Genomic DNA, 25,796 nt, shown 5'->3' with positions numbered 1-25,796 from the left:
GGGAGAGGGAAGAATCGATGTAAAATGGGTCATTTTTGAGATATTGGAATTGTCCTGCATGATACTGCAATGACAGATACAAGCCATTTTACATTTTGTCAAAACCTAAAGTCCAGTGGAAAGTGTAAACCATAATGTAGACCATACTTAGTAGCAATACTTTAATACATATTCATCAATTTTAACAAATGTATTGCACTAATGAAAGTATGTTGTTAATATGGGAAAGGATAGGGTATATGGAACCCCCCCCCCCCCCCATATTTTCTACGTAACATTTATGTACTCTAAAGCTCCTTCAAAATAAAATAATCAGTGAGAATCATTTCACCCTCACTAGAATGGCTACTATGAGAAAAAAGTTACAAGTGTTGAGGAAGATGTGGAAGAAATAGATCATTCAGTCATTACTCGTGGGAAGGTAAAATGGTGCAGCTGCTGGAGACATCTTGGCGGTTCCCAGTTACATATGACCCAACAATCCCAGAACTAGATATATACCCAAAAGATTTGAAGCAGGGACTTTCAACTTGTACACCAATAATTCCAGTGGCATTATTCACAATTGCCAAGAGGTAGAAGTAACTCAAGTGTCCAACTAATGAATGGATAAACAAAATGTGGTATATACACACAATGGAATATTATTCAGCCACTAAAATGAAGTTCTGACACATCGTCACATAGATAAACCTTGAAGGCATCATGTTGAGTGAAATACCAGACACAAAAGGACGAATATGTATGATTTGGAACAATTAGAATAAATAAGCAAACTCATAGAGCCAGAACCTAGAATATAGGTTTCCAGGGAACAGGTTGGGGATAGGGAATGAGAAGTTAAGGTTTAAAATGTACAGGGTTCCTACTTGGAAAGGTGGAAATGTCTTGGTAATGGATGGTGGTTATGGAAGTACATTGTGAATATAATTAACATCATTGAAACATATCTTAATGTGGTTAAAAGGGGGAAATGTTAAGCTGTATATATGTGATGGAATAATTTTTTTAAATTCCTGGAACTGTACTAAACAGTGAACCTTAAATTAAACCAGAGTATATTTAATAGCACAATCATAAAAATGTGCTTTCACCAGTTGTAACAAATGTACCACACCAATGCAAGATGTTAATAATAGAATGTTATATGAGAATCATGTATTTTATGCACTTGTTCTGTACACCCTCAACTTCTCTAACAAAACATTTTTCAACAGAAAAGCCAAGAGGGGATAGCAGCAATATTTACATTCGAGCAGATTAATGCAGTAAAACATCCTCAATAATAAATAATTTTTAATTTAATCTAGCTATGTATAATTTATAATTCTGTAAGGGCTAAGGACCTAAGTTTATATAGCTTATGCATTAATATAGTTTTATTCATTAATAAAATCATAACAAAAATAGTTCAATATTGAGAGTCCAGAAGAATTGCTTTTCTCCATAAAGAGATCCATATAAGAAACTCAGATAATTAGATCTATTTTCCTTTTCCTGTAAGTTCAATTTTCACTGGAGTATTAGGATAATTGTAGAACTATCACCCACTTTAAATTTTCCTGAATTATACCATTCCTAGTACTCAGAATTTTAAAATTATAGCAATGGAAAGATGATTTACAATAATAGACATAATCTGGACAACTTCCCACCATTACTTACTGACCAACTATTTTGAGAAAGAATAAAATTACACAATTTTTGGTTAGTTATCAATAGTGAAGAAAATCAACTTTTTTCTACCTCAAATTAAGGGCTGAAAAACCTCATAGGTTATATACCCCACACTGTAATAAAACATTTACAATCATTAATGCTTGTAAACATAAAAGGATGAATCTTAGAACAACCCAAAAAAGACATTAAACATTATAACTAAATTTACATTTTAATGCGAGAAGGTCCTGTTAAAATCTCATTTCACATTACACTGATAATTTTCCAGATTACTTTGAAAAGTTAGCTCTTGTTAAATCTGCTTAAAAAAAAAAAAAACTAATACATTAGAGGTAGGAAGATACACTCCACTGTTAAGTTTCCTCATCTTTGAATATTTTTTAAATTGCTCAACTAATGTGCTCAGCAAGAGACTGAAGGTTTTCACTATCAATAAACTCAATAATATTTCTTTACTGACCACAGGTTTCCTATTACTGACTACTATTTTCTTAGTACCAACAATTAGTCCTCATTTGTAGGCAGAATATTAACTTTGCTTTTGTACTGCCAAAATTTCTAGGTAAACTTAAAGTAGCTGATCAAGGACAAGAGTAACAGATACAGGCCACTGTATATTTTGTTGTAACCTACAAAACTGTATGGGACAGAGTGTAAAACTATAATGTAAACTGTAATCCATGGTTAGTATCAATGCTTCAGTGGGTGTTTGTCAACTCTTAACAATGTACCACACTAACAAGGGGTATTGTTGATGTGGGAAAGTGTGGGGGGAGGGAGTGGGGTATATGGAAATCCCTTATTTTTTTTATGTAACATGTACATAACCTAAAGCTACTTTAATAATTTAAAATTTTTAATTGAAAAAAAATCTGTTTAAGTCAACATTTGGCAGCAAATGCATCATTGCACAACACTCACATATTTATGGTCAGTTATTCACTTGAAAAAATGATCCCTGGAAACTTTCCAGGTTAAGAAAGTGAGCACTATATAGCTATTATCACTGATTTCATAAATAAACTTGAAAAAATCTTGGCTCAGCCTTGTGGACTATATGTAAAAATGAAATGAAGAAGACTGCTTTGAATTTTTTTAGATGAGACTATCCTCCTAAAGATATAAAAACCATATCTAATGATTTTTTAATCATGTATTGATTCCATTAGTCTCCAAAACTCCAGTATTTCAAAAAACAATGGGTTTGACTTCATTGTCATCTATTTTCTGTATCAAGTGATTCATATTAAATTTCTCTTTAGAAAACTTTCAAGAGTACCTTTCAACACACAATACTTTTAAATAACCTAAAATTTTCAATAAGAGTATGCTCATTGCCATATTCTTTAGCAATTTCTGTATTAATTATAGCATAAAAGGTATTGCATTCCCATCAATTCTATAATACATAGTATCCATTCTTTTTTATGATGTTTCTAGTTTATATACAATATAGATACACTTTTCCAAAACCTTCAGAGTTGGAATCTTTTTGTGAAAATAATCATAAGTCAATTAAGTTGGTATTGGCAAATTAAATGGATACTTATCAGAAAAGTAAAATCTATACTTTTATATCCCTCCCAGAAATAAATACTATGACTCTATACATGTTTCTAAACAGTACACTTATAAAAGTACTTATATTCTTTAAATTATACATAAGAACAAAGCCATGTAGTAATTAAAAGGGTTAATATGGTTTTGACCAAACTATGTCTGTAAATTTATTGCTTTAAGCCTTTCCATGCTGCACCCAACAAGAGCCACCCAAAGCTATACAGGTCAAACCTCTTAAGAAAAAGAGCATTAGCATTTTCCATTTGAGCCCTTTAAATTTTCTAAAATTAATTTTACGTGTATTTATCAATAACTGTATATATTTAGTGGGCAGATGACATTAAAAATGCCTTGGTATTAAGTAATCCAGACTTTTTTTCTTATGAATTGCCTAATAAAACATGTGAACCACAGAATTTCACTCTGCAGTTACTCAAATTTGAAGAATGATAAATTATTTTAAAAGGATAATTTTACCTCATAAATTTTCTCTATTTTTACACTGAAAAGATTTAAATACCATTGACTACCCTTACAAATATTCCATGTTCCAAAATACTATAAAGCCAGCCCATATAACAAATGCCATTACTTTAAAATACTAGAAAAATATTTTTACTTTTCAATTCTGAAAATGAAGTAGGCAATTAAAACCATTAAAGCATAACACTGACCTAATAGGACAATAATTTTATTTTTGTAAGCTTTTATTAATAGATGATCATCCTCAAGGGTCTCACCTGTTAGCCTTTTAAACCAATATCTAAGGCAATTTTACAATTCATTTAAAAGCTAACACCACACACTCCTACAACCTTAACCACTTTACAAAACAGTTGGAAGGAAAAATTGCTTCAGAACTGCTCCATCTTAAATGTTACTATAATTAGTTCTATTTTAGCCCCCTTATAATCAATCACTGTGTCCTATATTGCCAGAAACATCTTGATTGTGACATGCAAAATGGATTCTGCTTTGAAAATTGGCTAACTGGCATGCAGATCTCTGCAGAGTTCTGTAATCTCAAAAGCAAAACAGGGGAATTTAACACTATAGGGCCAACTCAGACAACATATACTTGAGGGGATTAAAACAAAAAAAAATTCTCAATGGTGGATAAGGGGGAAAAGGAACAAGAGGTTAATGTACTCCAATTCTCAGCCCACCCATACACAGCTCATTTAACAGTGTTCAAATGTTACTAGACTCCCTGTATGACCAGATAGGTTTTTAAGGTGGAAAAGAAGTCATCAGGAGACTAATTCAGACCATCCATTACCATCGGACTCTTACAGTGTGAAAGTAATTCAACTTTATCTCCTTCAACCATTTAATATTTTGTATTTCAATTTTAATAAATTACACGTTTTGTCATTTTAAAGCACTTTCAAACATCGCTGATAATCTAAAATAGAATAGCCATGTTTAAATTCTTAAGATTAGACTAAATGTCACTGACTTTAATGTACTATTAACTAAGAAAAGGTAGCTGAAAGCTTTAACTTTGAATGAGCTTGATAAAAGTATGTCGGGGGTATATTTGAGATATTTGTCTTTATAGTGCTATAAAAGCAACTAAAACATTTCCACATATATCTAAGGTTTATCTTTTTCCCCCACTTTATATGTAAAATATCAGAGTATCTATTTTGATATTTTGACTATCCTGGTTTTGGTTTTCATATATTGGGGGTAAAATATGAGACAAATAATTAAGCTTTCAAAAATTAAAGGAGACTTTACTGATCACCTATTTTTATCAGTGAATATATTATAAACCAGTATTTTCTACAAAGTAGTATACTCAGTCCTTTGAAGTGAAAAACAGTGGCCTAAAGCCTCAAGTCACTTTGGTAAAAATGTAAACATAACAAACTTTCAACTTCATAATGATATATTTGCTAAAGCAGAAGTTGAGTGGTATTGATAAAATTAATCCTGGCTAGTGTTAAAAACATTAACTAGGGGGAAATGTGACCAATCAGTTCAATCTATTAACTTCCTGTAACTTCACAAAAAAATAAAGATGTTGTAAGAAAAAAGTGGAATTTATATGTGGATAATTTGTAAACTATAATTTTATAATAATTGCAAAAACAAACATCTTTTTAATATTACTGGTTAAGTCAAACTCAAAATATAATACCTGGGATTCCACCTCCTCCAAATAAACTAATTAGGTAATTTTTTCTGTGAAATACTCCACAAAATTCTAGGTGACAAAAGTATACAAAATAGGTTAAATAATAAAAGGTTTGTATAGGTGGAAAGCTACAATAATTCTGATTTTGCTACCTCTGCAATGTACTATACATATATTACATTAATATAATAGAAATGGCACAGTCTCTGAGGACACTTTCCACATTTTATTTACATTTTAAGACTAACTTTTATCTCAAAATCACATATCCATACACCTATTTCCTTTTTGTTGGTTTCACTTAAACTTAAATGCATGGTTAAACAAAGACTGTAAACAAATATTTACCATGTCTGTTACATGTAACACACAAACGGCTTTTAACAGAAATTCATCGACACCCCCCAACTTTTTTTATTATAAATACAGGTATCAAAACAATCCTGAACATATTTTTGATACTACTAGTAGTCAGCACCCACACTGCTTCAAAAATTAACACAATTTGCAACAATATTCATTGTACCTGCTACTTTAAACAATTTAAACTGCAGCTCTTTCCCTAAGCAAGTGGATAAAGCATGCCATTTATGTTTTTTTCCTTCTTGAAATTAGTTTTCAGACACACATATTCTTCCACAGTAATGTGACACTTCTTGTCATTTCATCTTGCAAACCTGAATTCTACTTTGAGTACTCGAGGTTTATGCTTAAATGACAGTGCCGTGATAAGAAAAAAGAATTGTGCTGCATTTTTCTTCCTTTTACCTGAAAACATAATGGGTGTACATATATTAAATATATTCTTATAAATGTCCAGGTCATATTTACCAGCTGGAATTCTTTTACTTAATGTGTGGGTATTTTGCGTTGTGATACTTAATCAAGACATTAACATGAGTAGAAGGTTGATTTAAGACAAATTTGAAATCCACTAAAATTAATTATTGTATGTTTGTCCTTCTGGTGGCTGTGGAAGCTTCATATTTTCTTTGGACATCATTAGACGCCTTAGCTCTTGAAGTACAACTTTAATGCTATATGAATTTTGCCACTTTGCTAACACCGGTATGCTCCGTGCATCCACCTGAAAGGGGGAGGAAAAAAGAGTAAAATTAAATACCATGTTTAAAGTACTGTGGCATCCATTTTTAAAACTATTTTAATAAAAGGGCTTTTAAAATTTAATAACCTGTATGAACATTGGTCTGCAGATGTCTGTTCGTGTCACTGTTCTCAGTTCTTCTGGGTTATATACCCAGTAGTGGTCTTACTGGGTCACATGGCAAGTCTATATTCAACTTCTTTAGGAACTGCCAAACAGTCCTCCACAGTGGCTGTACCACCTACATTCCTACCAACAGTGAATAAGCATTCCTACCTTTCCACATCCTCTCCAACACTTGTAGTTCTTTGTCTTTTTAGTAGTGGCTATTCTAATAACTGTGAAAGGATATCTCATTATAGTTTTGATTTGCATTTCCCTAATCACGAGTGATGTTGAACATTTTTTCATGTATTTTTGCACCATTTGATTTCATCTTTGGAAAAATGTCTACTCAAGTCTTTTGTGCATTTTTTAATCAGGTGGTTTACCTTTTTATTGTTGAGTTGTAGCATCTCTTTATATATTATGGATATTAAATGCTTATCGGACAAGTGATTTCCAAATATTTTCTCGCATTGAGTCTGCTACCTTTTCACCATTTTGACAAAGTCCTTTGAGGTGCAAAAGTGTTTAACTGTTATTCAGGACTGTCAAAAGATGGGAGCAACAAAGGTGCCCAGACGGAATACGCAGGTATAAGAAGAAATGAAGTCATGAAGCATATGACAACATGGATGAATCTGGAGGACATTATGTTGGATGAAGCAAGCCAGGCACAAAAGGACAAATATGGTATGCGTGTGCTAAATCATACTATATTGTGTAATCCTGCGTAATTAATAACTTGAACATGGATCACCAGAAAATAGAATGAGGTGAGAGAATGGAAAGCTGAGGGTTAACTTATGCAGAACTGGTTTTTAAAAAGGGGGTGTGTGTTTATCTTTGGAAATGAATAGAAAATGCAAAAGCAAAACACAATGTTTATAATTTATAACTAGCAATGCTATTATTATATGGATATGACAGTGGTTGAAAGGGAAAGTCTAAGGTCATGTAGATTACTAAAAGGAAAACTAAAAAATATAACATGGGCATGTAGAGCATAGTAAAACCTTACGTGAAATATGAATACGGGTAGTACTGCATATATAAGACTTTTTCTTTGAAACTGAACAAATTTTTGTTAATGTTACAAGATGTTAATATCAGACAAAAAAATAACACTATGCTAAGTGAAATAAACCAGACACAAAGAACTACATATTGTATGATGCCATTTATATAAAATGTAAATATAAATTTATAAATTTGAAATTAAATTAGTGGTTATGCATAGCTGGGGAAGGATACAGCTTGAGATGTGGTATCTAAGGGACGTGGAGTTTTTCTTTTTGGAATAATGAAATTGATCTAAAATTTTTTGTGGTGACGAATGTACACTGTGACTATACTAAAAGTCATTGAGTAAACACTTTGGATAGACTGCATAGTATGTGAATATATCTCAATAAAAATGCTTTAAAATAAATAAATATGCAAGAATAGCCAGAAATAGCAGCTATGTACAGCAGGGAAAGCAGTGATAAATCTTTTTTTTTTGTTGTTTATTATTACTGAAATAATGAAAATGCTCTAATGATGACTGAAGTGATGTATGTACAACTATGTGATTATACCAAATACCACTAACTATACACTTTGGATGGATTGTATGCTTTATTAATATGTATCAATAAAACTGATTTGTTTTTTAAAAAATTCATAGCCTTGCCCTTTTCACAAAAAGTACTTTATGAAACTAAGACATTCATAGTAAGAATAATATTTAAGGAAAATATTCCTCTTTTAAAAGGTATTTACTAAAAATTTGGGATTTTTATCTTTTTGTGCTTTTCAATATTTTGCAATAAACATGCAAAGAACTCTCATCATCAGAAAAAATAAGTTATATTAAATAAGCATTTTGTAACCATATTCTTAATGAGATCAAGTCAGAAGGTTCCTCTCCATTTCCAATGCCACTACTCCAAGTTTAAGCAATTATCTCAGTGAGATTTAGATAAAAGCCTCAAATAAACCTGATGTCCCTGCTTTCAGATGTTTCTCTCCAATGTATTCTAGGCCCTACACCAAATTAATCTTCCACTCTATTCATGCTATACTTCAGTTTAAAAATCCATGCTGGCTCACTGCTTGTGAAATACAAATGCTTCACCCAGGGTTCCAGGCACTGTATTAACCGGCTTCACCTTTCTTAGCCAAATACATTAATCCCACTACTCGTCAGTACAAACCCTCGGTTTTGATAAGGCCCATTTCTTCATACTCCCTAATAACAGCCACTGTTTCTCCTGTTCATCAATTACTAGAACTCAACACAATGGAGACATGTTTAGAAAATTATATCTCAAAAAGAAAATATGACATTCAGAAATCCATTTATTTTTCCTAACCCCTTTCTAATTATCTTAAAATAAGTTCTTCCTTGCCCAGATCTATTCAAATATCTTAAAAATCCTCTATTCTTTCCTCCCTGAATCTTTATACCAGTGAGAGGTAAAGGTCTGACAGAGAATTGACAGAGAAAAAATAAAAATAGTAAGTTCACCTCCACATATTTCTATAAATGAAGATGAAATAACAGAACAGCCTCTAACTGGGAACACAAATAGAGGGGATGAGATACAAAACTAAGCCCCTCTTGGATACTCCAGGATTCACAGCTAAATTCTACTAAAGAAACCCTTCTCTAGAAGCAGAGTAATATTTTTAAATGCAAATATTTTTACATCACTCCCCTGCTCAAAATAGTTAAATGGTTTTTAAGGCTTTAAAACAGTGCTGTCCAACAGAAATATTAAGCAAGCCACCTATGTAATTTTTAATGATCTGGTAGCCACATTAAACATATTTTTAAAAAGAGGTAAAACTAATTTTAACAGTACATTTATTCAACTTAAATCCAAAAGTTATTATTTCAACATGCAATCAATGTTTTTTAAAAAGTCAGCAGAAAGACTGGAGTAAAGACCTCTGAGAATGCTATCTTCCATAAAATCAACAGGAACAATGGTAAACACTGTCAAAACTCAACTTTTTCAGAACTCTAGAAATTAAACAAAAACTTGCAACAAACTGGGAATCATCTACTCAAGAAAAATGACTGAATCCTGACAACAGGGAGCTATGAGACCTTCTAACTTTCTGTTCCTTCCCCGCCTCTTACGAGCCCTGAGGCAGCAGCCTTTAAACAACCCTCTTCATCCCTGAAAACCAGCCACCTGGCGACTACTAGAGGCACCAGAAAGAAGCTGTAGCTGCTTCAAAGCCCCATTACCAGGTATTTGTTATTTTCTGGCCTGTATTGTGCTTCCTAGAAAATCCCACTCTATAAACGTTTTCTTTAACTGACCTCAGAGCTCAAACTCACCAAATAGGTACAGCCTTTTCCTCTAGGTGATTTGTCAAAAATAACGTGTCAGACAACTAGCAAGATGGCAGTGGAGTAAGGAGCTCCAAGAGTCAGCTCCTGCTACAGGGCAGTTAGCAAACACCCAGATTTCTCTGGAGCTAGCTGAAGCACCTGTTTGGGGGCTACAGAAGACCAGAAGAGCATCCTGCAACATCCTTGAAGGATTAGAAGGAGGAGACTACCCATCTACAGAGAAGACTCGTAAGTAGAGAGCTCCACGCCCCAGACGCCAGTGCCCATCCTCCACTGGAGACACAAGCCGCCTCCGGAGCTGTTTCGCGGATGGAACTGAAAGCTCCACTTCTCCAAAAATGGGGGAGGACGAGACAGTTGGGCACTAACTTCAGCTACTGATGAGTAAATTCCACGGGCTAAAATATAATCCTGAGAACAGCTAAAGCTTGAGCCTGTCCAAGTGAAAAAGAGGCCAGGAACCACCACCTTAACTCCATGCCTGGCACAGGGGAAGCAGGGCCAACTGAGAATCCCAGTGCTGGTGGGACACGCTTCTTTCCATCCAGGTCAGATTGCAGGTCAAGCCTAAAACCCAGTGCCACCTCCAGCAGGGAGGAAGCTGCGGGGACCTGAGACAACCTCCCCTGGAAATTACCAGCCAAGCCATGGAGGCCGGTGATCATCCTACTCTGGTGGCACGAGCAGCCCCAGGAGCTATTCTGTGGCTGGAATTGGAAGCTCCATTTCCCAAAAACAGAGGAGGAGACTGTTGACTGCAGAATTCAGCTAATGATTGGTAGACTCGGCTGGTTAAGATATAACCCTGGGAACAGCTGGCGTATGAATCTGCCCAAGTCAGAAGGAGGCCGGTGACTGCCATTTTCACTCCACCCCCAGTCTGAGGGGAAGCTGGGCTGACCAAAAATCACAGTGACAGTAGGAACCAGTTCCTTTTACCCAGATCAGCCTGCAGCCCTAGACTAGGCTTCAGCCTTGCCTCTGGCAGGGAGGAGTCTGAGGAGTCCTGCACCAGCCTACCCAGGTAACTGCAGATACCTTTGTCTGGCACAGACTGAAAACTGGAAGACTCCCGGGGCAACTGTGATCATCTTGGAACTGCACAGCATAGATTGCTGCCCACACCTGCAGCTCCAGCCCCGCCCCAAGCAGGGGAAAAAAGGGCATGAAGCTTCATAAGTCTCTCTGGGCAACTACAGTCTAGGCCTGCACAACTTGGATTATTCCACACAGCTATGACTCTGTCCCTACCCCTGGCAAAGGAGAAAGTTGAAAGAAGCTTCACTGGTCCCTGGAGCAATGAGGGCAGCTTGAGCCTCTACATCATAGAGCACCAATTACAACCTTGGCTCATTCTGCACAATCAGCAAGGGAGAAAGGGCAGGAAGCCCTAAACTAAAAAGAAAAACTGCACCCAGAATAAATACTCTAGCAATCCAGATACCAAGACACCAACCAAAAATTACAATCCACACTAAGAAACAGGGAGCTGTGGCCCAGTTAAAGGAACAAGATAAGCCTCCAGATGACATAAAGGAGTTGATCATAGATGCTCAAACAAATCTCCTTAATAAATTCAATGAGATGGCTAAATAGATTAAGCATATTAAGACAACACTGGATGAGCACAAAGAAGAATTGAAAGTATATAAGAAAAATAGCAGATCTTATAGGAATGAAAGGCGCGATAAATTAAATTTTAAAAACATTGGAATCATGTAACAGCAGATTTGAGGAGGCAAAAGAACGAACTGGTGAGCTTGAAGAAATGGCCTCTGAAAGTGAACATACAAAAGAACCGACTAAAAGAATGGAAAAAATTGAACAAGGTCTCAGGGAACTAAATGACAGCAAAAGGCATGCAAACATACATGTCATGGTGTCCCAGAAGGAGAAGAGAAGGGAAAAGGGGCAGAAGGAATATTTGAAGAAATAATGGTAGAAAATTTCCCAAACCTACATAGATATCCATGTCCAAGAAGCCCAACATACTCCCATCCGGAAAAATCCAAATAGATCAACTCTGAGACAAATACTCATCAGAATGTCAAATGCCAAAGACAAAATGAGAATTCTGAGAACAGCAAGAAAAAAGCAATGCATAATATATAAGGGATACCCAGTAAGATTAAGTGCTGATTTCTCACCAGAGACCACGGAAACAAAATGACAATGGTCTGAGATATTTAAGATACTATAAGAGAAAAACTTTCATTCAAGAACCTTATATCCAGCAAGACTGCCTGTCAAAAATGAGGGCAATGCAAGTGCCACAGAGTGCCACCCAGGCTGCAAGCACCACGAGTGCCACAAGCACCACCGGCCAGCAAGCACCACAGAGAACCAACTCAGCAAGGTGATGCAACAAAAAGAGAGACAAGTAAAAACACAGAAGAGCATGCAGCAAATGGACATAGAGAGCTGACGACAAGCAAGCTGCAAGGGGGAGAGGGAAAAAATAAAAATAAATACAGACACACAGAAGAACGCACAGCAAATGGACATAGAGAGCAGACAGCAAGTAAGCCATGGTGGGGGGGGCGGGGGGGATAAAAAAAAATGAGGGCAATATTAGAATATTCACAGATAAACAGAAACTGAGAGAATTTCTAAGCAAGAGAACAGATTTCCAGGAACTACAAAAGGGTGTGCTAGAACATGAAAAGAAAAGATGGGAGAGAGAGGCCAGGGGAGAGTCTAGAAATGAAGATTATATCAATAAAAGTAACAAGTGTCAAAAGAGTGGTGAGAATATTCTGTGGACAGAATATCCCTGTCTACATATAATAACATGACTTTAAAATGCTGTTTGACATAATGTAAGGGGGAAATGGAAAGGAGAAATGAGTTTATATGGCTACGAGTCTCTAAAAAAGAGTCTGGAGGCTTTCAGAAGGATTGCCCTTAAGCACAACTGAGCAGAGTCTAAGAGACAGATAAAGTAGATACAACCCCAGGTAATCGTTCCTTTGAGGGCTAAAGAGACCCACGGGTTCTATGGTCATGGCAGATGGGGTTTACTGCCATATCAGATGGCCCTTCTTTGGAGCTGGTGTTTCTGCGTGATGGAGCTGGACTCAGATGGGATCTCTCTGCACAAGACTTTTCATGCTACTTTACTGGAATTGTAGTTGGTGTTGGGGTTTAAGATATATTTAGGGGATTTGAATCTCTGGACTGACAATATGATAGCCAGGCCCTGAGCCCCAACAGACTTCAGCTCCTACAATCTGATTTATTGGACTCACCTCACTCAGCTAAGATGGAGTTGAAGAAGGACAACCACCACACCATGGAGTCTAGAGGGCCTACAACTGAAAGCAAGAGGATTGCATCCAGTATCCATGTGGAATCTGAGCCTCCTCTTGACATAGAGGTGCAACGGACACAACCAATCCAAGGTCCACAGAGAAAAGGTGGCATTGGAGTGGGAAAAGTGGACATGGTGGCTGATGGGTATGGGGAATGGCAGGAAGAGATGAGAGGTGGAGGCGCCTTTGGGACTTAGAGTTGCCCTGGATGGTGCTTCAGGGGCAATCACCGGACATTGTAAATCCTCCCAGGGCCCACTGGATGGAATGTGGGAGAGTATGGGCCATGATGTGGACCATTGACCATGGGGTGCAGAGATGCCCAGAGATGTACTTACCAGGTGCAATGGATGTGTCATGATGATGGGAGTGAGGGTTGCTGGGGGGGAGTGGTGGGGTGGGGGTGGTAGGGTTGAATGGGACCTCATATTTTTTTAATGTAATATTTTTACAAAATCAATTAAAAAAATAAATAAATAAATAAAAGAGTGATGAGAATAAATAATGACAGATAAAACTCAAATAATCAGGTATAAACTTAAGCAATGATGTAAAGCACTTGTATTCAGAAAACTCCAACTCAATGTTAAAAGTAATCAAAAAATGCCTAAATAGAGAAATGGTTGTGGCTCAACTAATGGAGCATCCGCATACCATATGGAGAGTTCAATACCCAGGGCCTCCTGACCCGTGTGGCAAGCTGGCCCATGCATGCAAGAGTGTCATGCCATGCAGGGGTGTCCCAGCATAGGGGTGCCCCATGCACACGGAGCACACCCCGCAAGGAAAGCCACCCCGCACGAACAAAGCACAGCCCGCCCAGAAGTGGTGCCGCACATACGGAGAGCTGATGCAGCAAGACGACCCAACAAAAAAAAAGCAGTTTCCTATGCCACATGACAAGAATGCAAGCAGACACAGAAGAACTCACACCAAATGGACAGAGAGAGCAGACAACAGGAGGGAAGGGGAGAGAAATAAATAAAATAAATCTTTAAAAAAATAAAATGCCTAAATAACTGGAAGAACATTCCATACTCACGGATTGGAAGACTAAATATCATTAAGATGTCAATCCTACTCAAATTGATACAGAGATACAATGCAATCCTGATAAAAATTCCACCAGCATTAAAAAAAATAAAATTAAAAACACAATCATCAAGTTTATTTGGAAGAGTAAGTGGTCCTGAATAGCCAGAAATATCATAAAAAGGAAAGGCAAACCCTCATCTCCAGACTTAAAATCGTATTACCTAGCTATAGTGGTAAAAACAGCATGGTACTGTCATAAAGACAGACACACAGGCCAATGGAACCAAATTTATGGTTCAGAAACAGACCCTCACATGTATGGTCAAGTGATTTTTGACTAGCCTGTCAAACCCACACCGCTCAGGCAGAACAGTCCATTCAACAAATGGTGCTGAAAGAATTGGATCTCCATAGCCGAAAGAAGGAGGACCCCTATTTCACACCTTATCCAAAAATTAACTCAAAATGGACCAAAAACCTAAAAATAAAAGAACCATAAAACTTCTAGAAGAAATTATAGGAAAAGACCTGGTGGTAGGTGGTGGATTCTTAAAGGAGATAGGAGGACTGAGATAGATTAACTGATGTTTAATAAATGCAGAAGTTTTAATTAGCTTTACTGTAAAAGTGTGGAAATGTATAGACTGGACAGTAACATATAGTGAGTAATAGCTAGTTTATAAGTGGGGATGTGGCTGAAAATGGTAGTCTAGGTATATAAATGCCAACTGAAAGAATGCTAGAGAATAATCTAGGAACTGAATAGCAAAATAAACCAAGAGGTTGATGAGAATTGTGGTTGATAAATGTGGAGAAGCATGAGAAAAATATGGCTGGAGTGACCTATGGACTGTGGTTAGCAATAATAATATAATAGTCTTGCATCTATGCAAAAGAGGTACTATGTTGATCCTGAGGCAGTATGGAAAATGTGAGCCAAATGTACACTATGGACATGGTAACAATCAGATGATATGTATGGGACCCCTGTATGATGTTATGCATGTTTGCTTTGTAAGTTCACAACTTTAACTATATACTTAATTGTTTATGTATATATAAATGATATAAAGATAATAATAATAGGGTTGGTTGGGGAAAAAAATACTTTGGATAGTAGAAATATTTTGACAATGCTCTTTAAAAAGGTTTAATAACAATGCAAGTTATTGGTGGTGGGGTGAGTTGTGAGAGTCCTATATGATGTTATATATGTTTGTTTTGTAAGTTCACAACTATTACTATACACTTATTGTTTATATATGTTTATGTATGAATACATCAATAAATTAATATAAAAAGTCATAATAATCAGTGTTGATTTTTAACATCTCAGCTGCCATAGGTGGTAATAACATTTGGGGCAAATAGAAACCTGACCAGAATACTTAAAGAGTAAAAGTTAGGGAATGAGATATCCACAGAGGTTTTGAAAAGTTCTGATATATTCCTGGGAATCCAGAAGGCCACATACATGCACAGCACTGTCACACTGCTGAGCAACACATAAAAAGGATTATACACCATAACCAAGTGAATTTATCCCAGAAATGCAAGCTGACTCAACACACAAAAATAAATATAATAAACCATATTAAAAGAACAAAATAGAACAAAAACCACATGATCATCTCAAAAGAGGCAGAAAAAGCATTTGACAAAATCCAACTCCTTTTCATGGTAAAAGCACTCAACAATCTAGGAATAGAAGAGAATTTCCTCAACCTGCTCTATAAAAATCCCACATGTACTATCATATCATAAATAATGGTGAAAGAAGATCAGATGAAAGACAAGGATATCTGTTTCTGCCACTTCTATTTAATATTGTACTCAGGGATCTAGCCAGGGCAATTAGGCAAGAAGAAGAAATTTTAACAACCATCCAGGGAGCAGATATGGCTCAAACAGTTAAGTGCCCGCTTCCCACATGGGAGGTCCTGGGTTCAGTCCTGGGTGCCTCCTTAAAAAAAAACAAAAACAAGCTAACAAAAAACCCAACTCAAGGAATTGGCTCCACGGCTGAGCACTAACTTCCCACATACGAGGTTCCAGGTTCAATCCCTGGCCCCAGTACATAAAAAATAAAATAAAAAAATAAAAATCCCTCCCAACTGAAAGGAATAAGTAAAACTATCTCTATTTGCTAACAACATGATTTTGTAGATAGAAAATCCTAAAGAATCCACTAAAGATATTTCAAGAATAAACAGTTCAGCAAGGGCGTAGGATACAAGATCAATATACAAAAGTCAATTATATTTCTATATAATACCAATGAGCATTCCGAAAATAAATTAAGGCATCTACACCTGCAATAGCATCAACAAGAATAAAATACAGCAGTATAATTTAATCAAAGAAGTACAAGGCTTGCACACTGAAAACTACAAAATATTGTTGAAAGAAATTAAAGACAAGCTAAATAGAAAGACATTGTAATGTTTATGGATCAGAAAGCTTAACATTAAGATGGGAATACTACCCAAATTGATCTACAGATTCAATATAACCACTATCAAAATTTCAACTACCTTCTTTTTGCAGAATTGACAAGGTGAACCTACATTTTATATGGAAATGCCAGGAGCCCCAAACAGCCTAAACAACCTTGAAAAGTAACAACAAATAGGAGTACCCATGCACCCCGGTTTTAAAACTTACTACAAAACTAGAATAGTCAGGAAAATGTGGTACCTCCATAACAACAGACATACCCTCTAACTAGGAACACAAAAATAGAGGATGAGATACAAAACTAAGGCCCTCTTGGATGCTCTGGGATACATGGCTAAACCTAGTAAAGAACAGACTCTAGAGTCCAGAAATAAACCCATACATTTATAGTTCAGTGATTTTTTTTTTAAGATTTTATTTATTTCTCCCCAACCCCTCGTTTTTTGCACCTGCTGTGTCTGATCATCTTCCTTGTTTCTTTAGGAGGCACTGGAATTGAACTAAGGACCTCCACTGTGGGAGGGAGGTATGTAATTGCTTGGGCCATCTCCGTTCCCTGCTTTGTTGTATCTCTCATTATGTTTTTCTTCTTGTGTCTCTTGTTGCATCACCTTATGTCAGCTTGCCACACCTGCCCATCATACCAGCTCACTGTCTTCTTTAGGAAGCACCAGGAACTGAACCAGGGATTTCCCATGTGGTAGGTGGGAGCCCAATCGCTTAAGCCACATTCACTTCCTAGTCCAGTGATTTTGTTTTTTAAGATTTATTTATTTATTTCTCTCCCCCACCCCCCACCGCCAGTTGTCTGCTCTCTGTGTCCATTCGCTGTGTGTTCCTCTGTGACCACTCCCATCCTTATCAGCGGCACCCGGAATCTGTGTCTCTTTTTGTTGCATCATCTTGTTGTGTTAGCTCTCCACGTGTGCGGCACCATTTTGGGCAGGCTGCACTTTCTTTCACGCTGGGCAGCTCTCCTTATGGGGCACACTCCTTGTGCGTGGGGCTCCCCTACACAAGGGACACCCCTGCATGGCACAGCTCTCCCTGCACGCATCAGCACTGTGCATGGGCCAGCTCCACATGGGTCAAGGAGGCCCAGGGTTTGAACCGCGGACCTCCCATGTGGTAGGCGGACACCCTATCCATTGGGCCAAGTCCACTTCCCAGTTCAGTGATTTTTGACAAGGGTGCCGACATAATTCAGTGGGGGAAAGAATAGTTTTTTTCAACAAAGGTGCTGGAACAATTGAATTACACATGGAAAAGAATGAAGTTAGGTCCCTACCTCACACCATATACAAAAATTAATCAAAATGTATCACAGGCCTAAATATAAGAAAACTATAAAACTTCTAGAAGAAAACAGATTTAAATATTTGTGATGTCAGGTGAGATAATGGCTTCTTACATATGACACCCAAAGTATATGCAGCAAAAGAAAAACTGATAAGTTGCTTATATCAAAATTAAAAATGCTTACACTGCAAACAATACCATCAAGAAATTGAAAGGACAACCCACAGAATTAGAGAAAATATTTGCAAAGCATATATCTGATAAGGGGTTTACATAAAGAATTCTTACAATTCAATACCAAAAGTCCAGATAAACCAATTTAAATGTGGCCAAATGGCAGACTATGGCAGGCGGCTTTCAGGTGGCTCCCAAAGATTCCAACTCCTGAAATTCATGCCCTAACTAATCCCTTTCCTTGAATGTGGGCTGGATGTAGCGACTTGTTTCTAACAAACAGAATATTGGGATGTCAGTCATAAGACTAGATCACAAAAAAAAGACTTCTGCCTTCCATCTTGCTCCCTCTTGTTCTCTCATTCTCATTTCACAGAAAGAAGCCTGCTGCCCTGCTGTAAACTGCCTGATCGGGATGTCTATAAGGCACAGAACTGAGAGAGGCCCCTGTACAATAGCCAAAGAAGAACTGAAGCCATCAGTCCTACAACCCACGAGAAACTGAATCCTTCCAACAGCTGCATGACGGAGTTTAGAACTGGATCCTTCCTCAGTCAAGCATTCAGATGAGACTCCAGGCTTCATCTTGATTGCTACCTTTTGAAAGACCCTGAGCTATATGACCCAGGCTAAACAGCACCCACATTCCTGACCCACAGAAGTTGTGAGATAATAAATGTTTGTTGTTTTAAAGAGCTTAAAAAATAGGCAAATGATCGGAACAGACATTTCTCCAAAAAAGATATACAAATGGCCAATAAGCACGTGAAAAGATGCTCAACATATTAACCATAAGGGAAATACAAATCAAAACCACAATGAGACATGCCACTTCACACCCACTAGCATCACTAACATTAAAATAATAATACCTTGGAATATATAATAACTCCTCTCCTAATGTATCAGTGCTAGACTTATTTATAATTTTCCTAAACATGGTTCTTCTGCCCCATTTATTTGAACTTATAATTAACACTATACCCACTAAATATGTCCCAGAAACTTAAATCTTCTGGTTGTTCATATGTCAGTTAAGCCCTGAGTTGAAGCCAACATCTACTCTCCAGTTCATCACACTCACCCAGAATATCTAACAAAAAGATGATGATGGACAACACCCATCCAAAAAAGAGAGACTACCTACAACTGCAAGCAAGAGAGTTCCATCCATCTGCCCTATGGGATCAAAGCCCTCTCTTAATTGGAAACAGAGTAGGCATCACCATCCCAAAATCCTCAAGATAGAGGAATGAACAAACATAAGGGGGAAATAAGACTATGGACTTACAACAATATAAACTAGAGACCTTTCTGAGTAGCAATGCTTCAATATGTGTTCATCAATTGTAACCAATATACCACACTAATGAAAGATGTTGTTAATGAAAGACATAATATTTATGGAATCTAAAAGCTCCATTAAAAATAAAGGAAAAAAACCTAAACAAAAAAATAATAGTAACAAGTGTTACAAAGATGCAGAAAAATAGGAACTCTTATACAATGTCAGTGGGAATGTAAAATGGTGACAACACTATGGAAAACAGTTTGGCAATTCCTCAAAGTTAAACTTAAAATTACCATAAGACCCGGCAAAACCACTTACAGGTATATACACAGAAGAACTGAAAGAAAGAACTCAGTTATTTGTGCATCAATATGAATAGCAGCATTATTCACAATAACCAAAAGGTGGAAGCAACCCAAGTGTCCATCAACAGATGAATAAATCGATAAAATGCGGTATATACATACAACATAATATTACTCAGCAGTAAAAAGGAATAAAGTTCTAATATATGCTTAGAACACACACACACAATGAAATATCACTTTATACTCACTATGATGGCTGAAATCATAAAGACTACAACAGGTGTTGGCGAGAGTGGGGAGAAATTCAGAACCCTTATGCAATACTGGCAGAAATGTAAAAAGGTGCTACAACTTGGAGAAGAGTCTAGAAGTTCTTCAAATGGTCAAACATAAAGCTACCATATCACCAGGTAATTCCACTCCTAATTATATACCCAAGAGAACTGACAAGTACACACAAAATCTTGTACATGGATATTCAGGGCAGCATTTTTTATGATAGCCAAAGTGGAAACAACTCAAATGTCCAACAATTAATAAACAGATGAACAAAATTTGATATATCCATATAATGGAATGTCATTCAGCGATTGAAAAAAAACTGATACATGCCCCAATTTGAATGAAGCTTGAAAAACATTATGTTAAGTGAAAGTTAATCATAAAAGAAAACATACTGTATGATTCCATCTATATGAAATGTCCAGAATAGGCAAATCTATAAAGGCAGTGATTGCTTAGGTAGGGAAGAGTGGATGGAAAGTGACAGCTAATAGGTACAGGATTTCTTTTAAGAGGAATGAAAATGTACTAAAATGGGACTGTGGGTAGTTTATAAACCTGTGATTATACTTAAAAACACTGAATTGTACACTTTAAATGTCAATTTTATCTCAATAAATCTGTTAAAACAGGTAAGAAAAATGATTTTAGAATGATATTTCTCTTATGAGTAACTGAGGAATGCACCTGGAACCAACTATGGACTGCAGTGGACAGTGGTATATTAATATTCTTCTATCAATTGTTAAAAAATAAAGGAGAATGTTACAAAGTTAAGACGTACTTAAAATGCTTCTTTTATATTTTAAGAAGTAGCAACCCCCTTAGCCTAACTGAAATAGACTCCATAAATAAAGAGTAACAACTTAAGTATAGATAATACCAAACCTTTACAAAGCAGAAACACTTCTAGCTGTAAATGGTAGTTAAATAAACATAAGTAATTGCGAATCATGTGAAATACCAAGAGTGCACAAAAATTTACTAAAAAAAAAAAAAAAAAAAAAGATCAAAATAAGGGAGGGGAGAAGAGAGAGCATGGAAAGTAAATATGTCAGAATAAAATCTGCATCTTATCAGGCTGTAATACACAAAATCTTCCCAAAAAAGACCTCACACACACACACAAAAAGACCTCACAGCACAAAGCACTGTGATTTATGCTTTGCTAACCACCCATAAAGAATAATTTTGCCAAACTGTATTAAACAGATGTAAGCCAAAAGCAACACACCCACCAACACTGCTTGTGAATTATACTTCATCAGATAACTTAAATAGCCTCAAAATATATACAACTATCCTGGCACAATCACTAATGGTCAACAAGAAATGCTGTGTTATTAACTAGTTATGAAAATAACAAAATTCTTCAAATTTTAAACGTTAAAACCTGATTAGTAATCAAATTCTTAGATACCAACAACCAAGAGAAAAACTAATATCCAATAATCCAATATACTCACCATACCTTAACCCTTCTTAAACCCACCTACACTTCAATAATAATTAAAATCAATTATTTATTTTTCTAATTTCACATACCCATTGCTGACTGACAGTATGAAGAGTTAGTGAGAATGCAGATTTACAGTGTAATCATAAACTACTAGCAGGACATACATTGATACAACCCTGTGGAAAGCATCTTGGCAATATTTAGTCAAGCCAAAGATAAGCCTAACAGCTCAGAATATATTCTAATTATAAATGTATCCCCTAGAGTAGTGCTCTTCAAAGTGTGTTCCACGGTATGGCATCAGTCTGTGAACTCTTTTTTTACTGGACAAAGTAAATGCAGAAACTGAGAGTAAGCATTTAAAAACTTTTACAGCAATATGACAGTGAAATCTTTATTTCAACATTTGGGGCTTGCATTTTGTATGTCTTTTATTTTTTTGGTAACCCATTTTTACTGCATTTTACGAAAGTATTGATCCACAATAGATTAGTAACAAACAAAAAACACTCAGTTCTCATCACAAATAGCTTGAGAAGCACTGCCCTAAAGAACTCTGACACATATGCACAAGAATATTTGTTCAAGAATATTCATTGCACTGATCTTTTCAGTGAAAACCCAAAAAATGCTCAGCCAGTGGGGAATGGAATGTTAAACAAATAAAATGAATAATCCAATTTTCACGACTCAACATGGATAATCTCAAAAATTACTGACATGTGGTACCATATAAAAGTGATACAATGTAGGGGCATGCACACATGTGCTCAGAATAAAAGCACAACAATCACACATGAAGATGATAAATACCAAATTCCAGGTGGGGATTCCTCTGAGGAAGAGGAAGAGAGCTATACACAGAGTTAAGTCTATATATAGTGCAGACTTTCTACTAAAAAGCCATGATCTATTAAAAATAAGACAAAAACATTAACATATGGGTAATGATTACATCATTCTCCTCGCCAGTATGTTAGAAACATTTCCCTTAAAAACACGAAATATGAAAACAAAGAAAAATAAGTTTATAATAAGTATTATAAAAGAAAAGAATAGAGAAACTACAACAGAGTAACTGAAAGGACTTAATCCAGATTGAGGAATCAAGAAAGAACTCTCTAAAAAGTGCATTTAGACTGAGAAGTGAAGGAACCATTGGAAGGAGCCACACTGGACAACATGTAATGCAATGCAAACAGGAAAATAAGACTTGACTCAAGTTACATTTTGAACTTAAAAGGAACAGAACTTAATGATAAATAGGATGGGAGAGGGAGGGAGAGGAGACAAAATTTCAGCAAACAGACAAAAAAGACCATGAGATGAGATAAATTTCTTAGAGGTGGGTCTCAAACTGAATCCTGAATTCCCTAGCTCCTACATGTCATTTTGGTTTATTTGTTTTAAACCACGGGTGTTTGAAATTCAAAAAAAAAAAAAAAAATTCTTGTGGGGGGGTGTGTTGGTGCAGGTGTGATATAGTTATTAAATAAAGCAGGGTATAGTGTAGACTTAATAAAGAGTCCATGGTTTTCATCTGACAAAGGGGTCCGTGGGGGGGGGGGGAGAAGAACTCCTGTTTTAAGCAGACAGCCTTGTTCAACCATGACTGCTTATTCCAGTATACACATACCTGTTCCTCAAAGAAAAGTGCCTTCATAAAGTTATCCTTTTAATCCCACCAAATATACCTTAATCCTAAAGAAAAGTAACACTCAAAGAAAAATAATGAACATCAAATATATGATTACAAAGCAATTAATAAAACCTTATGAGTGGGAAGCAGCTGTGGCTCAATCAGTTGGGCTCCTGGCTACCATATGGGAGGCCCTGGGTTCGAGTCCCGGGGCCTCCTTCTGAAGGCAGGCTTGCCTGCACGCCATGGAGTCCCACCTGGCCTACAAGTGCCATGGAGAGCCAACTCAGCAAGATGACACAACAAAAAGGGAGACAGTAAAAACACAGAAGAGCGCACAGTGAATGGACACAGAGAGCAGACAACAAGCAAGCCACGGTGGGGGGGGGGAAGTGTAATAAATAAAAATAAATACAGACACAGAAGAACACACAGCAAATGGATACAGAAAGCAGACAGCAAAACAGCAAGCAAGCTGCAAGGGCAGGGGGAACAAAAAAAAAACAACCTTATGAGTCCCTCTGGAAAGAAGGAGAGGGAGGGAAGATGGTTTACATCTCAAATGGACAAGTGTTGGATAGTCAGTCAGTCCCCATTGAAATTATCTTTGATAACAGATTTCTTTTGGGGAATAGCTGAGTTCATTTTTTGTCTTTCAGAACCCTGCTTCAGCAAGACGTTAAAAAAAAAAAAAAAAGAGGCTATGCAACCTGGAAACTCATCTGATTCGAGATGTGATGATGGAAGAATGGGTCACAGATAAACGGGTTGAATCAATCATCTGCGTGGTCCTAGTCCTCCTCCAATGGCTGGTGGATGAGGAAGGTAAATGCCTACTCTAAGAAGCCGGCAACCAAACATACACATTCACAGCAGAAGGAAACCAGCAAGAAGTGGAGGGCAGACCATGCTGGGCAGTAGATGAATGTGTATGTCTAAACAAAGATCGCTCTGTGTCCTCACAGATGACTGAGGTTGTGCTGGGAATTCCCTCTGCAGGGATCTGGCCTGACTGACTTGCAGTTCTATAAATGAACATGTTTGTCTCATCTTTCTTGTACAGTTTATTAAAGTATTAATATAGTTTTAATAAGTAAATACATTCAAGCTGCAGGACTCCTCATCTTTATATAATTAAAACACAAACTTTGAATCTGAAGAAAATAAAGTCTGTGTATTTGGTATTAAGAAAAACCTTATGAAAAATAAAGTGTTAACCACATCTATCTAGTCTGGTGTATTAAAGTTTTTAAGGATAGGTTGATTTAAAAAGAAAAACACAAGACACACTTCTTCAGACTTTCAGCTAAACAAAGGTGATTTGTTTTTTAACTTACTTCAGACTATATATTATACATTATATAAGAATTAAATGATTCTTTTTTTTTAATTCATTTTTTAAAAAATATTACATTCAAAAAATATGAAGTCCCATTCAACCCCACCACCCCCACCCCCCACTCCCCCACAGCAACACTCTCTCCCATCATCATGACACATCCATCGCATTTCGTAAGTACATCTCTGGGCATCGCTGCACCTCATGGTCAATGTTAAATGATTCTTAACTTACCATTCCACTGGAATTATTTATTCCATTCATATTAATTTTTGTTACAAATCTAACTGATGGAGGAGCTTCTGGGTATTTAGGTCCACATTCTACTTTCAGGCTATATATTCGGTTTTCGTAATTTGTCTGCAAAGCAAAAAAAAGGGGGGGAGGGGAAACAGTCAAAATTACAATGTTGAAAATAATAATGTCTAAATGGTAATAAAGAGAAAAAAGTAGAATATGAATGCACTTGATATGACTATGTTTATGGCCAAGAGTTTGCTTTTCCACATTTACATTTATCTGACCTATAGGGTTAGGAAAAAATGTAGCAAGCATACTTCAAAGTAATGATTTTATAAAATTAAAATTCCACAAAGTAATATCAATATGATCAAAACTTGCTGTTTTGAGTACAAATAACAAATGAAAAGGAAAAAAGAAAAAACATTTGCCAAAAAGTTTACATTGTGGGGGTTGGGACTACTTGATTTGTGCCACTCACAAGTTAAAGGTTCCAGTTTGTCCAGAAACTATAGAACACTACTGTACCAGCACTAACTATTAAGTGTCCCTTTTTCATGCTCAACTGGGTCTGGATGGATAATAAACTATATAGTCACCCTACTTATATGACAATCAATAACTTCAAGAAAAGGGAAAACACCATATTATACCATCTTACAGCATGATAACATGGTTAATGTCTATTACTTATATTTATATTATTAAATTCCATTATCTGAATTCAAGGATACAACAGTAAACTTTATATGTACATATAATTTAAAAAAAGAGTTCCTTAATCATTAAGTTTAATTATATTACCAAGTATTTTTTTTAAAGTCATTTTAAAGTAAAACTCCAGATTATTCAGGGCTTATTTGCATGCATATAATTAACTCTTTTTCCGCTTTATGGCTTTTGTTCACTTGGTCACTAATTAGTATACCATTAAAATAGGAAAGTGATCATGTTACTCAAATGTGGCCAGTCTCGAAGCCAAACTCAGCATGTAAATGCAATGCCTTCCCCCCAGCGTGGGAC

The 25,796-nt window shown here is 36.3% G+C and overlaps 1 protein-coding gene across 1 annotated transcript in view; it reads right to left on the bottom strand.

The window, feature by feature from the left end:
• Positions 1 to 1,872: 1,872 nt before the first annotated feature.
• Positions 1,873 to 25,796, bottom strand: part of UBE2V2 (ubiquitin conjugating enzyme E2 V2) — a 53,339-nt gene continuing 29,415 nt past the window's right edge. The window contains exons 3-4 of the mRNA XM_004454033.4: positions 24,768 to 24,893; positions 1,873 to 6,470 (exon numbers count right to left, since the gene is read on the bottom strand). Of these exons, the coding sequence (XP_004454090.1) occupies positions 6,324 to 6,470; positions 24,768 to 24,893 (273 nt within the window). The 3' untranslated portion in view covers positions 1,873 to 6,323. The remainder of the gene's footprint in view (positions 6,471 to 24,767; positions 24,894 to 25,796) is intronic.

This window comes from Dasypus novemcinctus, chromosome 14 (assembly GCF_030445035.2).
Source record: "Dasypus novemcinctus isolate mDasNov1 chromosome 14, mDasNov1.1.hap2, whole genome shotgun sequence".
Classification (NCBI taxonomy): Eukaryota; Metazoa; Chordata; class Mammalia; order Cingulata; family Dasypodidae; genus Dasypus; species Dasypus novemcinctus.
Note: the sequence above shows the minus strand (reverse complement) of the source record. Positions and strands in the feature narration are given on the sequence as shown.